General features: G+C 38.9%; 2 protein-coding genes across 3 annotated transcripts in view; both read left to right on the forward strand.

Annotated features, from left to right (window-relative positions):
- The window catches only part of LOC126345646 (uncharacterized), a 30007-nt gene extending 8178 nt beyond the window's left edge, over positions 1–21829 (forward strand). For both annotated transcript variants that reach the window (XM_050002118.1, XM_050002119.1), the window contains exon 3: positions 17711–21829. In XM_050002118.1, the coding sequence (XP_049858075.1) occupies positions 17711–19309 (1599 nt within the window). In that variant the 3' untranslated portion in view covers positions 19310–21829. The remainder of the gene's footprint in view (positions 1–17710) is intronic.
- Positions 1–24933, forward strand: part of LOC126345620 (guanine nucleotide exchange factor DBS-like) — a 350102-nt gene that overhangs the window by 19402 nt on the left and 305767 nt on the right. The window lies entirely within an intron of this gene.

A 24933-nucleotide genomic window follows, 5' to 3' on the forward strand; every position in this document is an offset into this window, starting at 1 on the left:
CCATACAGTAAGGACAATGTTACTGGAAACAGGGCTTAAGGTGGAGTGGCTGTTTTAATTGGTGACAGATGCCTCTCCTATCCGGTCATATCATGGCCAAACAAACACCCTTTAATATCACAGTGTATTTTTTGTCTCTTCCACCTAATGATGCTTTGGCTGCAGACACTCACAGAAATCTCCCAGGCACTCCCATGCCCATTCCTTGTCGTGGGTGACTTCAGTGCACACATTGTGCTGTGGGGCCCAGATACCCCTTGCTGCAAGGGTTGGATGCTTGAGCGACTCTTCTATTCTTAGAATACCTGTCTTCTGAACATGGGTCAGATGACACACTTTTCCACAGCTGCTAAGTGTTTTTCAGTTGTTCAGCCTCTGTCACCACCAAGGAGATTGGCATGCTAACTTTTCGTTGGGGTGCTGATGACCTTGATGTTGAGTGTCCGTCACCTCAAATCGTCATCTTCATCTGGAAGGGTCTTCAGAGTTTAAGAGTTCTTGCATATTCATTATTATTAGCCTGTAGCAGTACCTATTAAACATGGCCCTGTATCTGTTACTGTCTTTCAATCAGAAGACTGAAATACAGTTGTCCACGTTAGTGTATCCTTTGCAGGTCTCTTCTTCTCTCCATGACTACTGCTGTCTACAACCACTTAAATCTGTTTGGTGTAGTGAAGCCTATTTGCCATCTACAATGATTATGTACCATACTTTGTTCCACTATCAATTTAACTGCTCTTTGATGCCTCAAGATGACCTATCAGTTCTTATGGTAAAGTTGTACTGTAAATTTCTTTTCTCCCTATTTTGATTCGGTACTCTCCATTAGTTATCCAGTTTGCCCATGTAATTGTAGACATTCTTGTGTAGCAACACATTTCAAAAACTTGTATTTTCTTCTTGTCTGGACTGTTTATGACAAACATTTCACTTCCATTCAAATTTAACATGAGACAAATACTTTCAGAAAAGAGATTCTAACATTTAAATCTGCGTTCGTTATAAATAAATTTCTCATTCTTGTTAGTTCTTTCCTTGGTACTGGCTGTCTGCACTTTATACCCTATCTACTTTCATTACTCACAAGCTTTCCTGCCCAAATATAAAAGTAGTCTATTACTTTACACATTTTGTGTCCTACTCTTAATTTCCTCAGCGTCACTGATTTAATCTGACTAACAATGTTTGCCTTGTTTTATAATTGTCTTGTAACCTCTATTGAGACACTTCGACTCTCCAACTGATTTTCTAAGTCTTTTGCCATCTCTGATAGAATTACAGTGCTGTTGGCAAAACTCGATGTTTTTGTTTCTCCTTGAATTTTAATTCCTATTTCAAATTACAGCCTGATTTTCTTTGCAGCTTGCTCTGTGTACAAATTGCATAATAGGGAAAGGCTACAGCACAATACCACCACCTACTTCTCAACTACTGCCTTCTTTTCATTATTTGATGGCCTTGTGAAACTGCCGTCTTCTTTGTGTACTAGTTGTCAATAACCTTTCTCTCCCTGTGGCTTATCTGTGATAGCCTCAAGGCTTGAAACAGTGTAATTCAGTGGTTTTTATAAATATATGAAACATCTGAGTATGGGTTAACCATTTTTCAATCTGTCTTCTTAGATTAAATGGTAGAATCAGTATTGCCACACACAATTCTACATTTCTCCAGAATTGAGATGGTACTACCCTCAGATCTGCTTCTACTAGTAGTTCCATTCTTTTGTGGATAAGTTGTATTGGTATTTTGCAACCATGCCTTATTAAACTGACTACTCTTTGCTACACACACTTACATTCTTTGGAACTGAGATTGTTACCTTCTTCTTGAAGTGTTAATTTCTTTAGCCTGTCCCATATATCCACCATACCAACTGGAACAGTTTTGTCATGTTTGGTTGTTCCAAGTGGCAGTATTTTAACTTGTGTCTTTCAGTGCCTTGTAAAATTCTTCTCGTAGTAAAACCTTGTCGTCGTAATGTTGTCTACTGGGTGTCTTGTTAATTAGATCCAATGCTGGTTGCCAAGCTTTGCTGAGTTCATAGCTGCAGTTGATGAGGTTGTCCCTGATGTGTATTTTGATAGCCTTTATAATGACATTGTCTCAGTATTTAGAAGTTAGTGCTAAAATTCTGGTTTGTTTGTATTCCACTGCATGAGTCTCGGACAAGTAGTGCTCTGCGACTGCAAACTTATTAGGATATTTCAGTCGAATAAAATGGTGCCAACTGTTTGTCCATTATACGTCTTGCCACATTGGTATGGAATCTTATACACCGGCCTTCCACAGACTGAGGTCATTTTTGGTGCTCCACAATAATGCTAGTGTTTTATTTTATAGGGCAGGCAAAAGACAGTTCTGACTTGGTGCTTTCCAGTATGTGGTAGACTTTTTCGTGATAACACTCTAATGCACCATAAGGCAGTCCTTACCCTTGTCTCCGTGAATATGTTCATCACTACAGGTTGCACTGTAGTGGAGAACGCACCTAATCTGCCAGTCTGAGCAACTGTTGTTTTGGAACACAGTTCTGGGGTGTTCTAGTTGTTGGAGAACATTCTCTAAATTTGAATGGTGCACATTCTGTGTTCTAGTGCTTTTACTACCCTATTCCACTGTGCAGGGTGGTGGCAACTGTCTGTGCAGGTACAGGTCTGTGTGCATTTTCTTCCAATACACATTGTGGCCCAAGGTGTCGTCAACTCTTCTGTTGACCACGGTGTCAAGGAATGGTAGTGTTAGTTTTGCCTCAGTCTCCATAGTGTACTCGATATTGGAATGAATGAAGTTTAGATGTGAGAGGGAGTTGAGTTTGTCACTTCCTTGGGGCCAGATGACATGTCGTCCACAGAATAAAAAAAAGCAAGTTAGTTTCCACGTGGTTGCTTCCTCGAAGTGCTCCATACACAAATTCACAACCACAGGCAAGAGTGGGCTACCTATTATGACTTTTCCATTCATAGTATCCTCCATTAAGTAAAAAATGCTGGAAAAGCTCAGTGGTCTTCCTGTCAAACGTCCAGCTGGTGAGCTAAAGTGACTTTATAGAAGCTCCTTAGTGACATGTGAGATGTTGTAAAACTTATCAGGGTATGATTCATTTCAGCCTGAATTTGTTGAGGCGTGTCACAAAATCCATAGAATTGCACCGTGACCTTCTCAACTTTGCTGACGATGTCTGTGCCTGATATGATCCTAGGGTTGAGAAGTTCCCTCTCCAGAACTGAAATCAAATCAGCACTCAACTACATGTCAGTCAGATACGAGGGTCATCAACAAAGTAAGTTCCGTTTCTATTCCTATCTGCGGCAGCGCTAAGATCACAGTTCTGAGCATGCACGGCAGTTACTCTGCTCAAGGAGAAGACAAGTACACCATTTTCAGATCACTGCTGTCGACGTGTGCTTTGTAGTGCTTTTTTGTAATGTCAGCTGTAATTGAAAATACTGCCATGTGTGAAATCAGATCTGTGATTTGTTTTCTAAACGCAAAGAAAGTTAAACCAAAGGAAGTTCATCAGCAAATCTGCAAGTTTTACGACAAAATGCTATGAGTGATTCAATTGTTAGAAGATTGGTCAGACTGTTCAGTGAAGGACGTGATCAAGTGCACAATGAAGAATGAAGTGGACACCCGTCTGTGGTTACTGATGGACTGGTTCACACAATTGAAGAGGAGATTAAGCACAACTGTAAGTTTACACCAAGCCCTGTCTATGGAAGTTCCGCAGATCTCACAATCACCAATTCATGAAATTGTTACTGAAAAACTGAAAATTAGTTTTTTAAAATCTCCCTCCCCCCCCCCCCCCCTCCCCCTATAATGCCCGACCTCACACGGCGTGGGACCAAACAACTCTTACAGGAATTTCACTGCGACGCGTTTGATCATCCTCCGTAAAACCTGGACCTCGCTACTAGCAACTTTCATCTCTTTTTACACCTAAAATCTGTCCGTGGTGGTCAACACTTAACGATGATGACGAGCTGAAAGATCATGTTACCACATGGTTGAATACACAGGCAGCAACCTTCTTTGAAGATGGCATAGAAAAACGTGTGCCACGCTATGACAAGTGCCTACAAAATTTTGGAAGCTATGTAGAATAGTAGTTTAACAGTTGTAGATTTTTGTACAGTAAATGTATTATTATTATTATTATTATTATTATTATTATTATTATTATTATTAATTTTTTTTTATCTGTACACGTTTGTTTTATATAACCAAATGGAATTTACTTTGTGGACATACCTTGTAGATGACAGTCACGCAGGGGGGCCTCCAGCAACGGTTTGTCAGCGAGACATAAAACATTTGTTTCACATCCTGTAGCTTTCCTATGTGCAGGATCTGCTACCTGCCAGATAAATGTAGTTTAAACAGTTCATTAGAGTTGTTCTAGAGGCTCTCATTTTGTGATAGATGTCCTGAAGTCATCCAGATGTAAAACTACTTGCTTTTTCCATTATGTGGACTACATGTTTGTCATCTGGCACCATGGAAAGGATAAACTCCCATTACTTGATCGCGCAGTTGAATTCCATTAATTGCAAATCAGATTTCTTATTGAGACCAAGGTCAAAGGAAGACTGTAATTCCTTGATGGCAGAGTCAAGAGACGAGCTGATGGCACCCTGGGTCACAGTGTGTATCAGAAGAAAATGTGCTCTGACCTGTACTTGCACACAGACAGCTACCGCCATCATGCACAGAGGATTGGGGGTACTAAAAATGCTAGTACACAGAGCATGCACCATCTCAGATGTAGCGAGGCTTCCCCAGGAATTGAAACACCTTACAACTGTGTTCCGAAAAAACAGTTATTCAGAATGGCATATTAGGAATGCTCAGTGCCTCTCCATTGCAGGACAACCTGTGGTGAGGGATGAAGTCACAGAGAAAGAATTAGCCACTGCCATTCCACTGTACACCAGCACACTATTGGGAGAAATCGGCCCCTACTGAAAAAGCATCAAGTAATAAGTGTCTTTTGCCTATCCAATAAAACATGGGTATTATTGGGAAGTGTCAAAGATGACCTCAGTTTGTGGAAAGCCAGTTGACACCAGCTTCCACAACAGTAAGGCAAAACATGTATTGGACAAACAGTATGCACCATCAAAGATCACTGCCGAGAACACCTACGGCACACTTGATTGATGTCCAAGGTCATGCAATAAAATGCGAACATACCATGTTTTTAGGAAAAATTTCCAAATATTGGAACAGCGTCGTCATAGAGGCCATCAAAATATGCACCAAAGACACATTCATCAACTGCGATTGTGGCTGTAATCTCAGCGAGGTTTAGGAATCAGCTCTGGATCTGATGTTCTGGCCACCATGGCAGATAGAGTAACTACACCCACACTGCTGCAACCAGGATGCCCTGCCGGAAGTTGACAGCTGGAGACACTGACATAATTGTCTCCTCGGTCACTGATGTGTGCCTCGGGTGCTGACTGCATACAGAACAGCTTGCAGAGGGGGTATATGTCACAGTAGTACAACTGTGGAGTGTTCGATCAATGCAAATGAATACGTTGTTGATAATATTTGTAGTCCACACATCATATATAGCAATGAAAAAATTAACAGGGACCCAGATTACTAACATAAGTACACTACCACTTAAATTGGTGACAATTTTAACTTATGAATGAGATACGTGTTTTGCTCACTGGTAAGTTATTTCGTGAATACAACAGCAGGCATTTCCTTTGAAAATTGTGCCATTTCGTTCAGAAGACAAGAAATTGCACTAAAATTCATTTTTCTTTGAAAGCAAGCCAAATTTGCACTGCAGTTACACTATTCCTCATACCTTCTGCTGTCTGCCTCAATAGCTGAGTGGTCAGCACGGCAGACTGCCACGCCAAGGTGTCAGGGTTCGATTCCCAGCTGGGTCGGGCATTTTCTCTGCTTGTGGACTAGGTGTTGTGTTATCATCATCATCATCATCATCATCATCATCATCATCATCATCTCATCCCCATTGTCACGCAAGTCGCTGAAGTGGCATCAACTAAAAAAGACTTGCACTAGGCGACCGGTCTACCTGATGGTAGGCCCCAATCACACGACATTTCCATTTCCGTATCTTCTGGTACTATGAGTGCTACATTGCTCGCAGCACCAGGTCAATATTTTTCTTAGAAACTGTGTGTAATGTATTGCGCAGGCATAGAGTATGAGAAGCTTTTGAAGACCGGTCCTAGAAACAGCTAGATATGCCAGTGGTTAGCTGCACTGGCTGGGAATTAGTTAACCTGGGTTTGACTCGTCCCACTAGCTACTATTTTTTATTCCTCACATTGTTGAACAATTAATTATAACATTTAAATATATTTAAACAATTCAGTTAATATACGTAAAATTAATACATTCAGTTGATGCGGTTACTACCCTTGTACGTCAAAAGGCTGTAGATGGTTGTAAAAATGAGATTATATGAGCAAATTTAGTACTTCCTTTCATAAGAGGTGCCACAGCAGTGAATTTATTAAAAGAAGGTGGCATTTTCCATATTTGCCTTATTAATTTTATCTCTTCTCAAGTGATTTTGTGGTTCTGCAGGAGAAAACTATGCCTAACTTGAATGAGATTTTCACTCTGCAGCGGAGTGTGCGCTGATATGAAACTTCCTAGCAGATTAAAATTGTGTGCCGGACCGAGACTCAAACTCGGGACCTTTGCCTTTCGCGGGCAAGTGCTCTACCAACTGAGCTACCCAAGCACGACTCGCACCCCGTCCTCACAGTTTGGAAGGTAGGAGGTGAGGTGCTGGCAGAAGTAAAGCTGTGAGGACGTTAGTCGTGCTTGGGTAGCTCAGTTGGTAGAGCACTTGCCTGCGAAAGGCAAAGGTCCCGAGTTCGAGTCTCGGTGCGGCACACAGTTTTAATCTGCCAGAAAGTTTTACGCCTAACTTGTTGAAATGCCATAGTCTTCAAATTTGTTTTTCCTGGTCGTTTTTGTTCATGAATGCTATCTTGTTGATTTGATAGCTTGCCTTTGTAAATGTTGAATTGTCAGACCAAGAAAGCATTTGTGAACCAAAATGAATAGAAAACACATATTTAAAGATGCTAAAATTTCGGTATGTAAGGCAAAACCACAAGATGGCTTGAGAATGGTTCAGAAGGCTGAAACCACCCAGGGACAAATAAAATTAATACACTGAAAGTGGAGAAAGCCATCTTCTGTTAGTATGAGCTTTTCTATAGATGACATGCTAAAGGCACACTTTTCCTATAAATATTAGGAGGAAAAAGTGAGATTGAAGGCATAAGGTGGATTTACTCCAAATGTATGTCCAACAAGAAGAGGGTGTGGGATGAGGTTCACTTACTTGGCGCAAATTATGTTAATAGAAGTAGGTAGATGCCCTTTCAGCTTCCTAGAATATTCCACCTGAATGGGCGGTAGGAAAAGGTGAAACATTATCTAAAGATTTACGTGTAGAGTACGAGAGAGTTTCAAACAATAGATCTGGAAACAGTGTGGTAGCCTGGTGGTTAAGCACAGACTCTCAATTCAGCAGCTGGGGTTCGACTCCAGCTGGTTCAGTCATTTTCTCTTTTCATTTTATTTTATTTTTTGCAATGTTAAAAGATTAATTATAAGATCTAAATGTACTTAAACAATTCAATTTATATACGTAAAATTAATATATTCTATTTATTACAATCACTACCCTCTTGAGTCAGAAGCGTATCGGCCACCACGTTGTAGCACATTGGTAAAATTTTGTGCGAGCCACCGCTATCCGACAATCTTAATAGAACTCTGGTTGTCATGAGAAAAAAAAAGTAATGTTATGCTTATTGTTTAATAATTCTCCTGTCAGCTGTCTCAAATACACTGCTTCTTCGGCTGCAGAATTGAAAGCTGCTTATGATGCTCCATTGGTTGAGTCGGCAACATCCTTCAGTTTCTTGCTATCCCAAGAAATTATACTTTTCTCCAACAGAAAAGCACACTCGTATTGTGACAACCTAGCAGCTAAAGCATAAAAAATTTGAGTCAACAAAACCAGTTACACGCAAATCTTGAAAATCATCTTTATGAAACAAAGTGCTGTAATTTATAGTATCCATGACAAAACAAAGGAGCCATTTTCCTGCCTTGCGATGCACACTAGTAAACTTATATTATATTGGCTTAAAATACTAACTGCATAAGGCATGTCAAGTCTTGTATCAGTACTGATGTAGAGCAGACATCCCATAAGTTCTTGATGGGGCACTTGAATCTTATCACCTGTGTATCCCAAAGCTGTAATCCAGTGTCTATTGGTGGTCCATTGGCAGTACAATCAAACATATTAGAGTTCCAGTACGTATGCAGTATAACCCTTCTGCTCGAGTTTCTAATTATCTTCCTACCAGTCTCTACTTATACACATGCCTAGACTGGACTGTGCTTTTTCCAGATCTTCAACTTCATAGTGTCCAGATGTTCCCTGTTATACCTTGTTTTCCATCACATTGTTATTAAAAAAGAATAAAAATCATCTACATACAAAGTAACTATTGCAAAATTTTGACTTTATTTTTTAATGAACACACAAACTTTGTCAGTATTTGCAACATAACCTACGTCTAAAGGCACTCATTTTGGTTTTTCATTCAACTGTCTAGCTGACTGTTTTAAACCATAGATAGCATTGGATGGTTTATTTGATACAAAACCATCTGGTTACCTCATGAGAATAGTTTCTTCCCAGTCCCTATATAGAGTGAAAAAGTTTCATTATAATCTGTTCCAAAGTTTTGAGTAAATCCCATAGCAACAAGTCTATCATGATAGAGCAGTGTATCATCTGCATTACTTTGCAGATTACTGAGTGAGGTGATGCAGTGGTTAGCACACTGAACTCGCATTCAGGCGGAGGATGGTCAAATTCGTGTCCGGCCATCCTTATTTAGGTTTTCCATTATTTCTCTAAATCGCTTCAGGCAAATGCCGGTATGGTACCTTTGAAAGAGCACGCCAATTTCCTTCTCTAATCAATTGGGATCAGTGACTTTGCTTCTTGGTCCCCTCACCCAAATCAACCAACCAACTTTACAGCTTAAATATGCACATGTTACCTAAAGCAATTTTGCTCTCTATTGTTTCTGCTATTTCCCAAACACCATTGTTCTGGAAACATTTTATTTTCTCTTTCGAAGCCTTTATCAAGTCTTCTGTCACTTGCTGGCCTAGCATCCTTCAGATTCATGGGATCGTCTCTCAAATTGGAGGTGGTGAGCATACTAGTCTCACATTTGGGAGCATGACAGTTCAAACCTGCTTCAGGCCCAAAAGATTTAGGTTTACTGTGATTTCTCTAAATTGCTTCAGGTTAAATGACGGGCTGGTTCCTTTGAAGGGGCACAGCTGATTTTCTTCCCCATCCTTAAAACATCCTGAACTTGTGCTCCATCTCTAATGATCTTGATGTTGAGAGGACATTAAACCATAATCTTCCTTCCTTCCTTCCTTCCATTCCAAACTGAAAAATCACTTGCCAAATAGATGACATACTCTGGATACTCTGTGGAATTGGGTACACAGGGTTACCTTTCACTAACTGAGCATCCGGTGTGTAATCTGGGTCTTGATCTGTGTTGGCACATCACTCTCTGCACTGCTGACTTCCACAACTTCCTCTGCCACGCCTCGTGCAGCATACTGTTCACTCAGCCAGAACACGCAGTAATATTCATTTACAGCTGATGTCCTGGTACTGACAGTCCTGCACTCAATTTCCAGGATTGCATCACTCCCGCCTTTCAAAAGTTTTGTTAGGTTTCCGTGTTTCATTTACTCTCGAACCTTCAATCATTTCAGTTTAACCTACAAAAACAAAATTCTTAGCTTTTGCATAAAACTTTTATTTTTACATATATATGGAGTATGGGTCAACAACCAAATACTTTTAAACTGTTCAAAGAATACTTTTCTCTTCCACAACTCGTGTGGAATCTTGCCATTAAGTGCTCTTTGAGGTACACAGTTCTTTATGTAAACAGCTGTATTATATTCCTCTCTCCAGTATTGCTTAGAAAGACCAGATCCAAATAAAGAAAACACCACACCATCTCACAAATTGATCTGTTAATACTTTCCACTACACCATTCTATTCTGGGCTGTTGGGTACGCTAATCTGATGCTCAACGCCATTTTTTCTGAGAAATGGGTTACAGTTATAGTTCACAAACTCACTGTTATCTGATCTAACACTTGATTTTTGGGCCAATCAATTTTTCACTCAAGTTTTAAACTATCAGAAAAAATCAAATGTTTGACCTTCTCTTGAGAAAATCCCAGAATATCCTGGGATAATCATCCACAAGTAAATACATGTACTTTGCCATAACATGTGACTTTTGCTCCAGGATCCTGCATAAATCCATATGCACCTAGCCTGGCAACTCAGATATACATTGTTCTCCAGCCTTAAGAAATTGAATTTAGACATCTTACCAAGCATACGTGATTTACACTTGTAAACATGTTCAGAGTCCCAGTGCCCTTTGTGCCTTCACTCAGTAAATGTAACTGAAGTCCAGTGTGAAATTTAACATGACCAAATCTATGGTGACATAAGTTTTCCATGCTACTAAATTTTCTAATCGCTAGTGCATGCTTGTCTGACGACACATGTTCAGCATTTTTTTGTTTATAAATGCCATGTGACTTCAATCCAGAACAAAGTAGCTCATGCTTTTTGTACACCTTACATCTATTTTTGTTAAAAACTTTTATGCCTTTCTTAACCAAAACAGAAACTGACAACAAATTGGTGACCAAGCCAGGGACAAGAATAACATTCCTGAGTGAAGATATTTCTGGTGAACTGACAATAACATCTCCTTTTTCTTCAGACTAGTTTCACATTGTCAGCATTCTTCATCTTGAAGCCATTCCTTTCTTGACATTATGTTCAACAAATTTCGGAAAGCATTGACCCACTCATTCTGGTTTATATTCAACACCACAATTTCACAAAGCTTTGCCTTGTGTGCTCCTTTGGAATCTTCCTTTAACGATTCTAGATTCTGGGGACAGTCATACTTGAAGTGATAATACTTCCAACCTTTTTTTTCCCCCTCCCCTCGTTGGAGAAACTCTGCTGCATTTTCTTACAATGCTTTGTGAATAAAGCACTAATCATTGCTACCTTTGTCCAACTTGAAGTATTCTTCCACATTTCTGTTTAGTAACTTTGCTTTGATATTTTCTGATGTGAAATTTTCATCTGTTGCACAGGACTCTGTACCCCTCAAGTAAAGCAGACAAACTCTTGATAAACTCAGCATAATGAGTACAATTAATCAATCATCAACTGGCTTTCCTATGCTTTGGAGCTCATTGGCTACATCTGGAATAAGAGTGATGTAATTCTGAACATTTCCTCTACATTTGGAGTGCCTAACAACGTATCCCAGAGATCCGTCCACCTAGTTCTGTTCTTACCAGCAAGTACCCCCCTGCTACCTCCGCCTTTTTCGTGTTTTCCACATGTGTGTTCAGAGATTTATCCTCGTGCAAGAGAATAAGTGTCCACACGTCTGTTATCCATCTCTGAATTTGCAGCAGCACGTGCACCAACGGCGTAAGTCCCATAATTTTTCATGCATTAGAATGAGTTTCATAACAAACTTACATGTGTTACAATCATCCATGCTTATTAGTTTGACTACCTCTAGAATAGCAGTTTTCATAAAACTTAAATATGGAGATGGTTTTAGGAACTCAAATTTGTAGCCACTAAGTTACAGAACTGGTTTCATCTAAAAAATTCAAAGAGTTCAGATGCAAATGAGTTTGAAACACAAACCATAACATGTATCACATACAACATGCTCACATAATGTAATACTCTTGTTCAGTTATTTATATTTATACCAGTAGGACATACATAGATCGCTGCACAGATGTACCATTCTGGACCCATAATCTGTTTGCAGAACAGCATGGAGAGAATATGCTGGTCATGCTTTGTCATCTTTGCCCTGAATCAAAAGACAGCTCCCCTCTTGTTCCAATGAGATCTGGTTTGATAGGAAATACCCCAAGACTTGGAAGGAGGCAATATTAATTCCATTTTGGAAACCAGGCAAGGATCATAGAGCCCTTAAGTTACTGGAGTATCATCGCCCTTGCCAGGTGTATGGGTAAGACTCTAGAACACTTGGTCAACTGCCGCCTCATCTGGCTGCTTGAATCTCGATCACCTGAGCCGCTCCCAGTGCGGTTTCAGGCACTACCTTTTCACATGTGGACACCTTCCGCTTCCCATTCAATCCTTTGTCGATGACTGGCATTTTCGCTATCACGTCGGCGATGCCATGTCTGACTACTATGTTCAGCAGAAAGGGGTGACCCAGTGCATTGTCCCCAGTGTCACATTGTTTGCCATCACTATCAGTGGCAATTCCTCCCTTGTCAGGAGCCCTGTCAAATGCTCTTTGTTTTTGGATGACTGTGCAATCTTCTACTCTTCCCCTGTTCTTAAGATGATGACGAGGTAGCTACAGCTGACCATTAGGAGGCTGGAAACCTGGGCCAGAACAACTGGTTTTTGGATCTCACCAGAGAAAACTACATGTGTCAGTTTTAACCGTGCTTGTCTGAATTTTAACCAACCAGTGCTCACAGTGGGAGACAATATTTTAAGTTTTCAAGAAGCTGTGCGCTTTTTGGGTTTATTATTTGACTTGGAATCAACTGGGCTTCCACACCTGAGAGACCTATGAACAAAAGGCTTCCAATCATTGAATATTTTGAAATGCCGTAGCAGAAAAACATGGGGAGCTGACAGGTCCTACCTCCTGCAGTTTTATAGGGCATTTGTTCAGTCATGTTTAGATATGGCAGTGTGGTCTATGGATTGACCCATCCTTCCTACTTCAGGATGTTAGCTGCTGTCCACCATGAGGGCATACCGATATTGACTGGAGCCTTTTGGACCACCCCAGTTTCAAGTCTGTCAGAGAGGCTGGTGAACCACTACTCTGGATTTGGTACTGTATCCTTTTTGCTCCACAGGCACTAAAAATCTCAGCATCACCTCAGTTGTTGGCATTTAGTTCAGTGGTCCAACCCATCTTTGAATGAATTTTGAGGAATCGGCCCAATGCAACCGAGCCATTTGGTGTGTGTGCCACAGACTGTCTCAAATATCTGGATCTGTCAGGCATCAAAATACACTGCTAGGGATGAACGCATTGCCACATTGGCATCTTGAGAAGCCCAAAGTGATTTTAAGTTTGATACAGTGCAAGAAAATTTGTACTCCAGATTTTGTTTTTACAACTTTGTTTTCATCCACTTAAAGTACGTATTAAGTTTTATCATGGTTTATGCAGATGGATCCCAGCAAGAGAATGCCCTCAGTTCTGCTGTTTTCCCTGATAGGGTCTTTAAAGTGAGTCTTCCAGAACAATTTACAAATTATGATCCGGAATTATGGCATTCTGCTGGCACTGGAGATGGTTCACAGACATCCCTGTACAAGGTTTCTTATCTGTTCTGACTCTCTTAGTGTACTGCAAGCAGTTCACCAAATGTAACCAGTGGATCTGCTGATTCAGTTCATCATGACTCCTTGCAGTGGCTCCAACACCATACCAAAGAGGTGATCTTTTGCTGGGTACCAAGCCACATTGGGATACAGGGCAACAACATGGCTGACAAAGCTGCCTAGACACCATGTTGGGATAATGCTGTCCATCAATGTCCCATCCCGTTACACACCATCATTTCATCTTCTGCCAGCCAACAAACTACAGTCACTCAAATCGACCACAAAGACATGGCGGACTTCATGTAAGCCTCATTGCTGGAAGGAGGTTCTGTTTACCAGATTGCGCATTGTGCATAACCCTTAAACATATGGCTTCCTCCTCTGACAGGAGGAACCAGAACTCTGTGAAGTTTGTGATGTGCCACTTTTAGTTCAGCATATTGTGGCTATGTGTCTCCTGTATACTGATATTAGGGCAGCCCTCAGTCTTGCTGGAGATCTGCTCACCATCCTCACAGATGCTGTTTTCAGTGTTAAAAGGGTAGTGAAATTTTGTGAACTCTCAGGCCTCATCCCTAAATTGGTGGGAAAGGGCAGCAGACTTTAACTCACAATAAAGTGCTCTCCATGTGGGGGTAGCCTTCATCCCCACCCAAGAGATTTTCATGCTGACTTTTCTTCAGGGCACTTCAACCCAAATTATCATCATCATCATTCTCAATATGCTGTGTGAGGGTGAATATAAATAACAATTACATTCTTCGTAATAAGTGCAGAAATGTTAAATCGCATACACAGGCAATATCTTCTGCAAAAAATTCCCAATTTTCACCTTAGTCAGAGAGCATTGGGAATCATGTAAAACAACATTAACAGGACATGCTTGATATCTTGAAATTTTATTTTCATATACATTCAAAGGTTTACAAAATAAGTGGCAAACCAGCAGTTTTAAAAAGAATTCAAATAGGAAAAACATTTTGATTAAATAAGGCATATTGAAATCAGATCACAAGTACTGGATTTCAGCAAAACAATGTGTCACATACACTAAATTCGGAGTCAGGAGGATTTTAAACAAAGATAGAACCTTATCTGTTGATCCTGCACTGATACTGAATCACCTCGTATCTAACTTCCTCGATACCAAATTGGTGTGAAAGGCTATTGTAACTTGAGCTCTATGATGATAATACACCCACTTCCCATTCTTTACTATGGGAACTAGAATTATCTTTATGTAAGGGTCAGTGTGACAAATTGCAATCAAATTCATTTGAGAATGACATTGCCTGAGAAGAAAATCTGCCTGGAGAGATTTCACACACACACACACACACACACACACACACACATATATATATATATATATATATATATATATATATATATATATATATATATATATATATATATATATATATAAACGGAAAAAAATGTGAACCATTTTGAAACAAGGAAGACATGAGACTCAGGATAGTGTTGCTGTGATTTCGTGAGGCTGTGTAGGAAAGGTTCCAGAAAATGCGATCAATTGTCATCACATCTGGACCTATTAATGTAGTATACGACTCTACTGATGATGTCGACAACGATGATGATGATGATGATAGATGGCTTTCCAAAATGATATTCCTATGTTTCTTACGAAATGTGAATCTTTTTAAGTTTTAAGTGAATGATCTTTCATTACACAGTTTGAAGAATAGTTGAGACGAAATGAGTGAAAATATAACCAATGTTTGAAACTTTAATATGATTGTTCATAAACATCTTCGGTTCATAAAGCTGTAATCTAATCCCAGTTTAAAAATATAGAATACAGTAGACACTGAGGCAGGTGAGTTTACCGTAAGATGTTGTAGAGCAGAATTATTTTTATATTTGTTATATTCTGTTCTTCCTGTGAAATTGTAAGACTGTCATTATTTTGCTGAATTTCAGCTTACTCTGGTTTCAGGGAAAATAATGTGTTATTGGGAAGGTCTTCTTGTGTTTCCTCTACTGTGTATTAACTGTTTACACATTTCCAATTTTTAAAAGTATTGTTAATTTTTCCTGCTACCTTCTCTCTGCTGGACTCTGTTTCAACATTGACACATCTGCTATTTTAGCTTTCATATGTATTTCCAGTTTATTCTATAACACCATTGCCTAACAAAACTCCACTATTAATTCTCATCAAATTAAACCATGTCTGCTACATTTCACAATTTAATTTAGGGTTCCATGTCTTCTCTCCCCAGTTTCTTGATGGACATACCCACATCCACAGTCAGTTTGTGTTAGTACGCTGGAAAAGCCAAAGTGGTGGCCTGAATGGGAACTCTAGTTCTCTGTCTCCTAATGGAATGCAGATTGCTGTCACTGTGTAATATATATATATATATATATATATATATATATATATATATATATATATATATATATATATATATATATATATATGACGATGTAAATAAAACAGAAAGAAACTTCCACATGGGAAAAATATATTAAAAACAAAGATTCCAAGACTTACCAAGTGGGAAAGCGCCGGCAGACAGGCACATGAACAAAACACACACACAGAATTACGAGCTTTCGCAACTGGCAGTTGCTTCGTCAGGAAAGAGGGAAGGAGAGGGAAAAATGAAAGGATGTGGGTTTTAAGGGAGAGGGTAAGGAGTCATTCCAATCCCGGGATTGGAATGACTCCTTACCCTCTCCCTTAAAACCCACATCCTTTCATTTTTCCCTCGCCTTCCCTCTTTCCTGACGAAGCAACTGCCAGTTGCGAAAGCTCGTAATTCTGTGTGTGTGTTTGTGTGTTTTGTTCATGTGCCTGTCTGCCGGCGCTTTCCCGCTTGGTAAGTCTTGGAATCTTTGTTTTTAATATATATATATATATATATATATATATATATATATATAATTTAAATAAAATAGAAAGAAACTTCGACATGGGAAAAACATATTAAAAACAAAGATTCCAAGACTTACCAAGCGGGAAAGCGCTGATAGATAGGCACAATGAATAAAACACACACAGAATTTCGAGCTTTCGCAACCGACGGCTGCTTCTTCAGGAAAGAGGGAAGGAAAAGGAAAGATGAAAGGATGTGGGTTTTAAGGGAGAGGGTAAGGAGCCATTCCAATCCCGGGAGCGGGCGCGAGTATATACCTATCCTTTTTTCCCCCTAAGGTAAGTCTTTCCGCTCCCGGGATTGGAATGACTCCTTACCCTCTCCCTTAAAACCCACATCCTTTCATCTTTCCTTTTCCTTCCCTCTTTCCTGACGAAGCAGCCGTCGGTTGCGAAAGCTCGAAATTCTGTGTATGTGTGTGTGTTTGTGTGTTTTATTCATTGTGCCTATCTACCGGCGCTTTCCCGCTTGGTAAGTCTTGGAATCTTTGTTTTTAATATATAATATCTGGGGAGCTGGGGGTTACTTCTTCGGTCACAGTTTGTATTCAAGGAAACACCTGTGCATATCCTACAGCTCCTTTTACTGAAACTCTGTTTTCCATTCTCTTTAAGTAATTTCTTGTGACCATGTCACAGCTTTTGGCCCAAAGCTATCCTACATCTCTTGCAAAACTTGACTACTGACTCATTGATCATAAGGATAAAGGGACTAACAACTTCTTTGTCAAGTGCCTTAGAAAGCGTATACATCATCCTCCAATCACTCACTTGTGCTTTTTGTCCCCCGTGCTCCAGGAGAGTGTAGTTTGCCACACAGTTTCTCTATCCTTGATCACTATCAAGATTATCTCATTATGTAAAAGATACTAAAAAGAAAACCCACTGCTCAATATAGTAAAACGAAGGGGAAGTGACTACCACTTCGACCCTTAAATATGGTTTAAAGTTTCTAATCTTTGAAAGATGATGGCAGTTTTGACTTTCAGATGCCTAATAACCCAAAATAATTTGTTTTATTAGCATCTGAAAAGATTTTGCTTAATTCTGAAGTTAATCAAGTTTTAGTAGATTAGTCAGTTAAGTTTTACAGTTGGAAGTAGGTTTCAGGGAATAGTATTTGATATAATTATGAAATATTGCAAATGAATTAATTTGTAACTGGCCAAAATGTATGCAAAATTCTAATATAGAAAACTTTATTGTTATTATCCTACATTTATTGATATAGCTACTATATTTTAAAGAGAGTAGCTGTAGTAATCATGATTACTTTTCGCAGGTGATCATTATTTCGGCGAGTGACTCTACATCTTCTGTGCAGACTGAAACATCATCTCCTCAAAACCAAAACAACCAAATTACTGGTGGAATAGTTCAGTGGCATACACCAGTGACTGGACAACAAGCTGTCTTTGCAAGTATTGTGGATAACAACCAACAGTTTGGTAGCAACGTAAATAGTGAACAAGTGCTGTGGCAGACAGATGGTATACAGTTGTGGCAAGGTTCCCACCAAACAACAGCAATTTGTATACCTAATGTTGAAACATCAAATGTGGCAGAACAAGAAACTTTTACCAGTGCACCCTCAGAAAGGCCTGAGGCAGCACTAAAAGTAAAGAAAAAAATGACGTTAATGAAGACAGCAGATTCAAGGACAAATACTAAGTCAAAAACACCTCAGAAATCTAAACAAAAAGTGAGAGACTCAAGTGATATGGACCCAACTCAGTTGGAAGAAAATGCACAACAAGTGAAAGAAAGATTTGAGAAAGGCTGTGAGTGCCAAGAAGAAAACTGTTTCAAAGGACTTAGTCCTGAGTATGTATATCGACACAGGCTGAATATAGCAGAGCTAACCAAAGGTGAACATGACATGTACCTTATGGGTGTTACAATGGCTGTGCTTACTAATCCGGAAGAAACTGTTAGACACAAAGAGAGACAACGATTGCGTGCCCAGTATGCATTTCAGGGCCGCCGAGTTTGCTTGGCCGCTTTCTTATATCTGGAAAACTGTACTCATTACCAGTTGAAGAGAATCCGGAAACACGTTATGGTACATGGTGTATCACCACGTGTTCATGGAAACTGTGGAAAGAAGCCTCACAACACGTTTCCTCTGGACAGTTACCGTCATGCGACATCTTTCCTTCAACGTTTTATTGAGAAACACACTCAAAGCTCAGCAACCACTGTTAATGGGTCATCGCCAGGTTCCGGGATGAAGAGTAAGTCAAAGCCTGTAGGGAAAACAACTCCTTTATACTTGCCCTCAGAAATTACAAGAAAGACTATTCATAATGCATATTGTCAATATTGTGAAAATTATGATCCATCAATAAAAGTAATGGGTTATTCTACATTTAGGCATTTTATGAAGGAACAGTTTCCACATGTGAAATTTTGCAAAACTGAAAGCAGTTGTAACAGAACAGCAGTAAACAATCAGACACAGAAATGTAATGGAAGCAACTCTGTTCAGGTTGTGGATACACTTCCACAGCAATGTATAAAATTGCCAAGTGAGTCTCTTACTGCGCAGGTGCCTGAAAATTGTCAAGAAACGCAAGCTACATCTATACTTCGTCATGGCCAGTTAACTGCTATTCCCATCATATTCTCACAACCTGCTTCTCAGTCAGAAACAACCCTCCCTGCAAATGTTTCTCAAGAGCAAGCTTTTATTGTAAAACCTATTTTACATGCATCTCTAGATGGAACACCAGTGTCAATAAACAGTTCTGGGACATTTACATCGTATCAGCTAGCTCCAGCACATCCAACATACACGACTCACCCACACAATTCTCAGACAATAGCTGTAGCCTCAATAGATGGTAATACACAGGACACATTTGCATTTACTACATTATAAAAAAAAATTAAAGCCATCAATCCTCGTGTTGCTTGGAACAACACAGTTGTTTGCTAGACATGTTCCTGTTGAAGGAAGTATCCTGTTTTCTTCCTTTGGCCTTTCAATTGATGTAATCAGCCAGTTATATGGAGACGTACATTTTAATGTAGACTGTGAACTGCAGTGCATCTTGGTATTTCTCACATTGATAAACATTGCCAGATGTGATAGACATGATAATTTACAGATAAAAATTCTAGGACTGAGAGAGGGTTCAACCAATGGCCATTATATCTATAGCCTGGCATTTTACCACCAAGCCACAGAGATGCATGCACAGATTAAGTTTGCAAAACTCATAAGTTAAATGTTGGTTAAGAAGTTATCATTTTTAGTGCAACAGCATTGTACAAAAAGAAATTACATATATTAATATATTACTTAATGTCCTTCAATTTTTGAAGGACATGTAAATTGTATTTATAATTTCCTGATGTGTAACTGTCAGAATTATTTCACAAGAAGGGCACACTTTATTATACTAGTATATAGTTAAAGATCAGTATTAACATAATTATTTGTGTCCTTCCACTCCTACAGACATGTTTTTATAAGTGTTGTTTAAGGGAAGCTTTTAAATTATGCTGTCAAAATCTTATTTTTGTTTGTTTCCCTAAAGAATAGTTATATGAAAGAGATTAACATCAAAAATAAATTTAAAAGTTAGTCTGTCATGAAGATTTTTGTCAGGGGGTTAGCCTTGTACAAAAGTGAAACATGGACAATAAACAGTTATGATCTCGAGATATTGAAAAGAATGCTGGAGACAAGAAGAGTAGCATAGAATACTGGCAGTGTGGTACTGAATCAAATGTGAGTGAAAATGAAATTTATGGAACAACTTTATAACTTGATTGGACACATCCTTAGGCATCAAGGATTTATCAGTTTGGTACTGGAGGGAAGTTGGCCGGGATTTGCGGGGGGGGGGGGGGGGGGGGGGGTGATAGTGGAGGTAGTGGAATGAGACAAAGGTTTGGCTACAATAAACAGGTTCAAATTGCTGTAGGTTGCAGTGGTATGTTGAGACAAAGAGGCTTGCATGGAGTAGACTAGTGCGGAGAGCTAAATAAATCCCAATAACAGCAAATGCCTTACCTTTTTCTCCTGTCAGTTGCAACCAAGTTATGAAGAGTTTTAATTTTTTGACCCCAATATAGGTCTTATTAAATTCAGTGAGTGTTGTTGCTGCACAAACAATAATAACAAGAGAAGAAAATGTCCATATTTGTGACAAAAAGAAGAGTCCATATATCAAAATTATTTTGTCATTTTTCATCATTAATGAGAAAAAGTATTAGTCGAATATGAAGTGTATGAAACGTTTAATATAATGCTTGCCAGAGATGGAATGACATTAGTAATGGGTTTTTGAATAGTGAGAGGTTTAATAATGTGGTTCCTACCACGAGGAGCCTTACCGATGTGTTACTTTTATTTATTTTTGTAATACATTTGTTTGGATATTTTCTCAATTTTAAATGATTACTTTAATGTGTACAGACATTATTTTGCGGGCCAGAGAGATATGCCAAAATGTGTGCCACCATTCACTCTCTGTCTAGGAAACAAATCTAAAAGAAAAGAAAGCCTTTGATAAATTTTGTATGAACAGATAACATTCTTTAATTATGGGGGAAAAATAAGGACAATCTTCACATTGTTACTTTGGGTAGGTGCTCCAGTTCTTATAATACACACAGAAAATAAAATTGGATTAAATTAGGGAACAATTATTGACCTAAATTGACAAGAGCAAGCTGTATTGCCAATGTTTGGTATTGTGGAAGTAAGTGAAACAGTGTTGCAATTCCTTATGGCATCACATTAGTAATGTCCTTCTCCTCTACTCGTGCTGTAAAATAATATTGTGATGGACAATGTAGATGTTGAACAGTTGCTTAAGATTTTGAAACATATATATTATTCAACTGTAGGTAACGATACTTTGCACCTTTGTCACTCTGAGGAAGAACACAACTTACAGTCCACAAAATCATCCTTCATCTGGAAAAGGCATGCATGCAAATTGGGTGGTTTACATCTTTACTGAGAATTTAGTCCACCCTGGAAGTGAGTAGCTTTGAAATTTGTTGTGTGAGTAATAAAAGTAAAAATGTGCAAAGATGCTAGGCTCCTTTAACTATATGAAGATGATTCTAATAAACATATAACCCCCCCCCCCTTTACACACACACACACACACACACACACACACACACAATATATATTGATTATTTATCTTCACTTTCATCAAAGACACTATCTCCTGACTGAATGAACTGAAAAGTGTGATAATTTTCTATGTATACAATTATTCAGATTTTTTTCTAATCCATTGTGTGACTTTTGTTGCAACTTCATAAGAAGTATTAGAGTACAAATACGTTATAGAAATATGATGATCTAGCTTTGTAGACATTGAATTGTACAGTTATTAATATTTTGGCTTTGATATAAATGAATTTATTTATAAGACATTGGACTTTTAATTTTTAACCTGGTACCTATTCTTGGTGCTCGAGTGTCCCATTTTGGTAACTTTTTTAAATATGTGAATTTTTTAAATTAGTAAAGAGTGTATTATTTCATGAAATTGAATCCCTTGAGTCGAAGACTATTGGCAAAACTTTATATTGTATTCTTTGAGTCATAGTAGTAGATTCCAAAAGGAAAATTGACACTTAACAACCACCACCCCAAAATGTTGTTAGTATTTATTCTCTTCATTGAGGGAGAAGTTGATGTATGTTGCGAGAGAGAAAATGGAATAGCACCAATTTTTATATGTCCTGAGAATAAACAACACTATTAATTGTTGTTTGGAGTGAAGTTTTAAATTGGGAAAGCTTCTGATGAACACTACTAGAATATGTCAAAGACACAGACCATAATGTGCAGGGAGAGGGGAGGTGGTGTATTCCAAGTAATGTAAATACCTTGAACGTTTTGTATTGAGTGAGGAAGCACAGCAGTAAAGTGGTGATGTACATTGTTTGTTATTTCTTAAATCACTCCAAGTAAATGCAAAACGGCTGAAGGCTTTCATTTAGCAACATACTTACAAAATGTAAGCAAACAGTTCATCTCTAAATCAATATGGAATTCAGAAAGTAAATTGCATGTCATCCCACACTAAAACTATTATGTGGTATGTATTGTTAGAAGCAATATAGTTCATAATTTAACAATATGATTCTTGTGACAAAACATCTAAATTGCACACAAATTCATTGTTAAATGCTGGCTGTGTATGAACCAAATGCAATGTTGCATCTATTCATAATGAAACAGTGGCAACAGTTTGACCAAGCCCACACAGACATAGGTGATGTTGATTCACCATACAGTCCTGATCTTGCACAAGGCAGTTGTCATTTTTTCAATGAACTAAAAAAGAAGTTATGGGGTGGTCAGGGCTGGGCAGGGGATTATATATAAAACCTTGACCTAGGAGTGGATTTCTGTCATCAAATTATTGAATGATTGATAGAGTATTCTGACCATTTGCAGAGGCTGGGTGACTATGTTGCTGAATAGTATCATGTATGTGTCACTTTGAAGTGAGGTGCAATTCAGTAAAATTTATTTGTTCTGCATTGATAGTGTGCAACTTAACTGTTTCAAATCCTCTCGTGATAACTTTGAATCATCACTTGCCAGTAAAATCCAGTAAACAAATGTAATTCATAATTAAACATGGCCAAGTTATTGTGAATAGCCTGCAAGGATTCTGGTTAGCCATTTTGTATCAATGTGCTGGATAATAAGGAATGCACAGTTGATGTATGAAAGTTTAGATGGAAACTGGACACGTCAAAGTGTATCAATGTACGAGCTATTTAAAATTGCTAAGCAAATTACATCCCCACTGAATACCTATTATATTTCTTATGCACAATAAAATACTGCAGTTCTGCGTTCTAAAATCCAAACCTCATGCAAAAAAATAAATTAGTAGTAAACTACACCGGAGAGCTGAAGCTGGGATTTTATAACTTCAAAAAATTTGGAACACTAGTTACCTCAGTTATAAGGTGTCAACAAGGTAAATCCATTGGTGCCTTTAGAAGGCACTTCACTGAAGTAGGAGGGACTGCACATTTGCCAGGACATTGTCATATAGCAACATGTAACTGACACTAATTTCATATCAGTTAGTGATGAACTCCCTTAGTATAAGAAACTGCAGACTAAAGAGAGAGAGAGAGAGAGAGAGAGAGAGAGAGAGAGAGAGAGAGAGAGAGATTCAAATATATCAGTGAAGTGCTTTCAGATGAGATGTATTGTGGCAGTATGAGAAAAGAAGAGGGGAAAGGAACAACAGAGCCAGATTCCTTTCAGAATCATAATGCTGAATGTAATTTGGAATGGAAGGAAGGATGTGGAAGATAATGGAAGAGACGTAAAAGACCAGATTAGCGGAGACACACAGGTCAAGTATGTGTTAGAGAACCTTCTTTTTTCTATAGTTGAAAAGTACTTATGTTGATATTGAATAGATGTATACAAGCAAACTGGAGAAATGCATAAGCAAATCACTAAAGCGTTTTGTAACAAAATAAAATATTGGGTATTGTTGAATAAAATATTCTCGGACTTCTTGCCGCGTCAAATCTTGGTAAAACCTCGAGCTTTCGACGATATTCACCACCATCGTCATCGTCAGGAAACTGACTGGCTAAACAGCAGCTGTGGTGGACCTTATGTAGCCCCAGGACGGCTTGTGATTGGACGGCTCCTGATTGGACAGCGAATACGTCACGGTGTCACAGATGTTGTCAACGCCTGCACTGGTGGTGCCATCGCTCCCGGAGTATCGAAGACCCGCGGCGAATCTCTCTGACGCTTCTCCATATCGAGCGCTCGCTTCCATGCACCACTAGATTGTAACCATTGTCACGATTAAAATTGTTATCGCACATTCTAATTTCTATCGCCTCTTTAATTACAGAGTCCCAGTATGTGGAGGCCTGAGACAGAACTTTTGTTTCACCAAACAAAATTTTATGTTTCCTAGTGAGACTATGCTCCGCAATTGCCGATTTTTCCAGCTCCCTATTTTTAATGTGACGTTGATGTTCTGTACAGCGATCGGAAATGGTCCGGACTGACTGACCGATGTAACTACTTCCACATTCACAAGGAATTTTGTAAATACCAGGAATCCTGAAACCGAAGCAGTCCTTCACAGGACGCAACATCCCCTTGATTTTCCTTGGAGGTCAAAAGATCGGTCTTAAATCTCGTCTACGAAGGATCCTGCCTATTTTACTATAAATAGAACTGAAGAAAGGAAGAAACACGCTAGGTTGTTCATCATGCGAATAATCATTATTTTCACATTTCTTTCTCTTGCAGAACGCTGACTTTACATCCCATGAACCATAGCCGTTCCTCCGAAATACGTATTTTAGGTGATTAATTTCAGAATTTAAATGGTCTTTGTCAGACACAGTTCTTGCTCTATATATCAATGTAGTTAGAACGGCTTTCTTCTGAGCTGGATGATGGAAACTCTTAGCGTCGAGATATAGATGTGTGTGCGTTGGTTTGCAGTGCACAGAGTGGCCAAGCCGTCC

This window comes from Schistocerca gregaria, chromosome 1 (genome assembly GCF_023897955.1).
Source record: "Schistocerca gregaria isolate iqSchGreg1 chromosome 1, iqSchGreg1.2, whole genome shotgun sequence".
In the NCBI taxonomy this organism is placed as follows: Eukaryota; Metazoa; Arthropoda; class Insecta; order Orthoptera; family Acrididae; genus Schistocerca; species Schistocerca gregaria.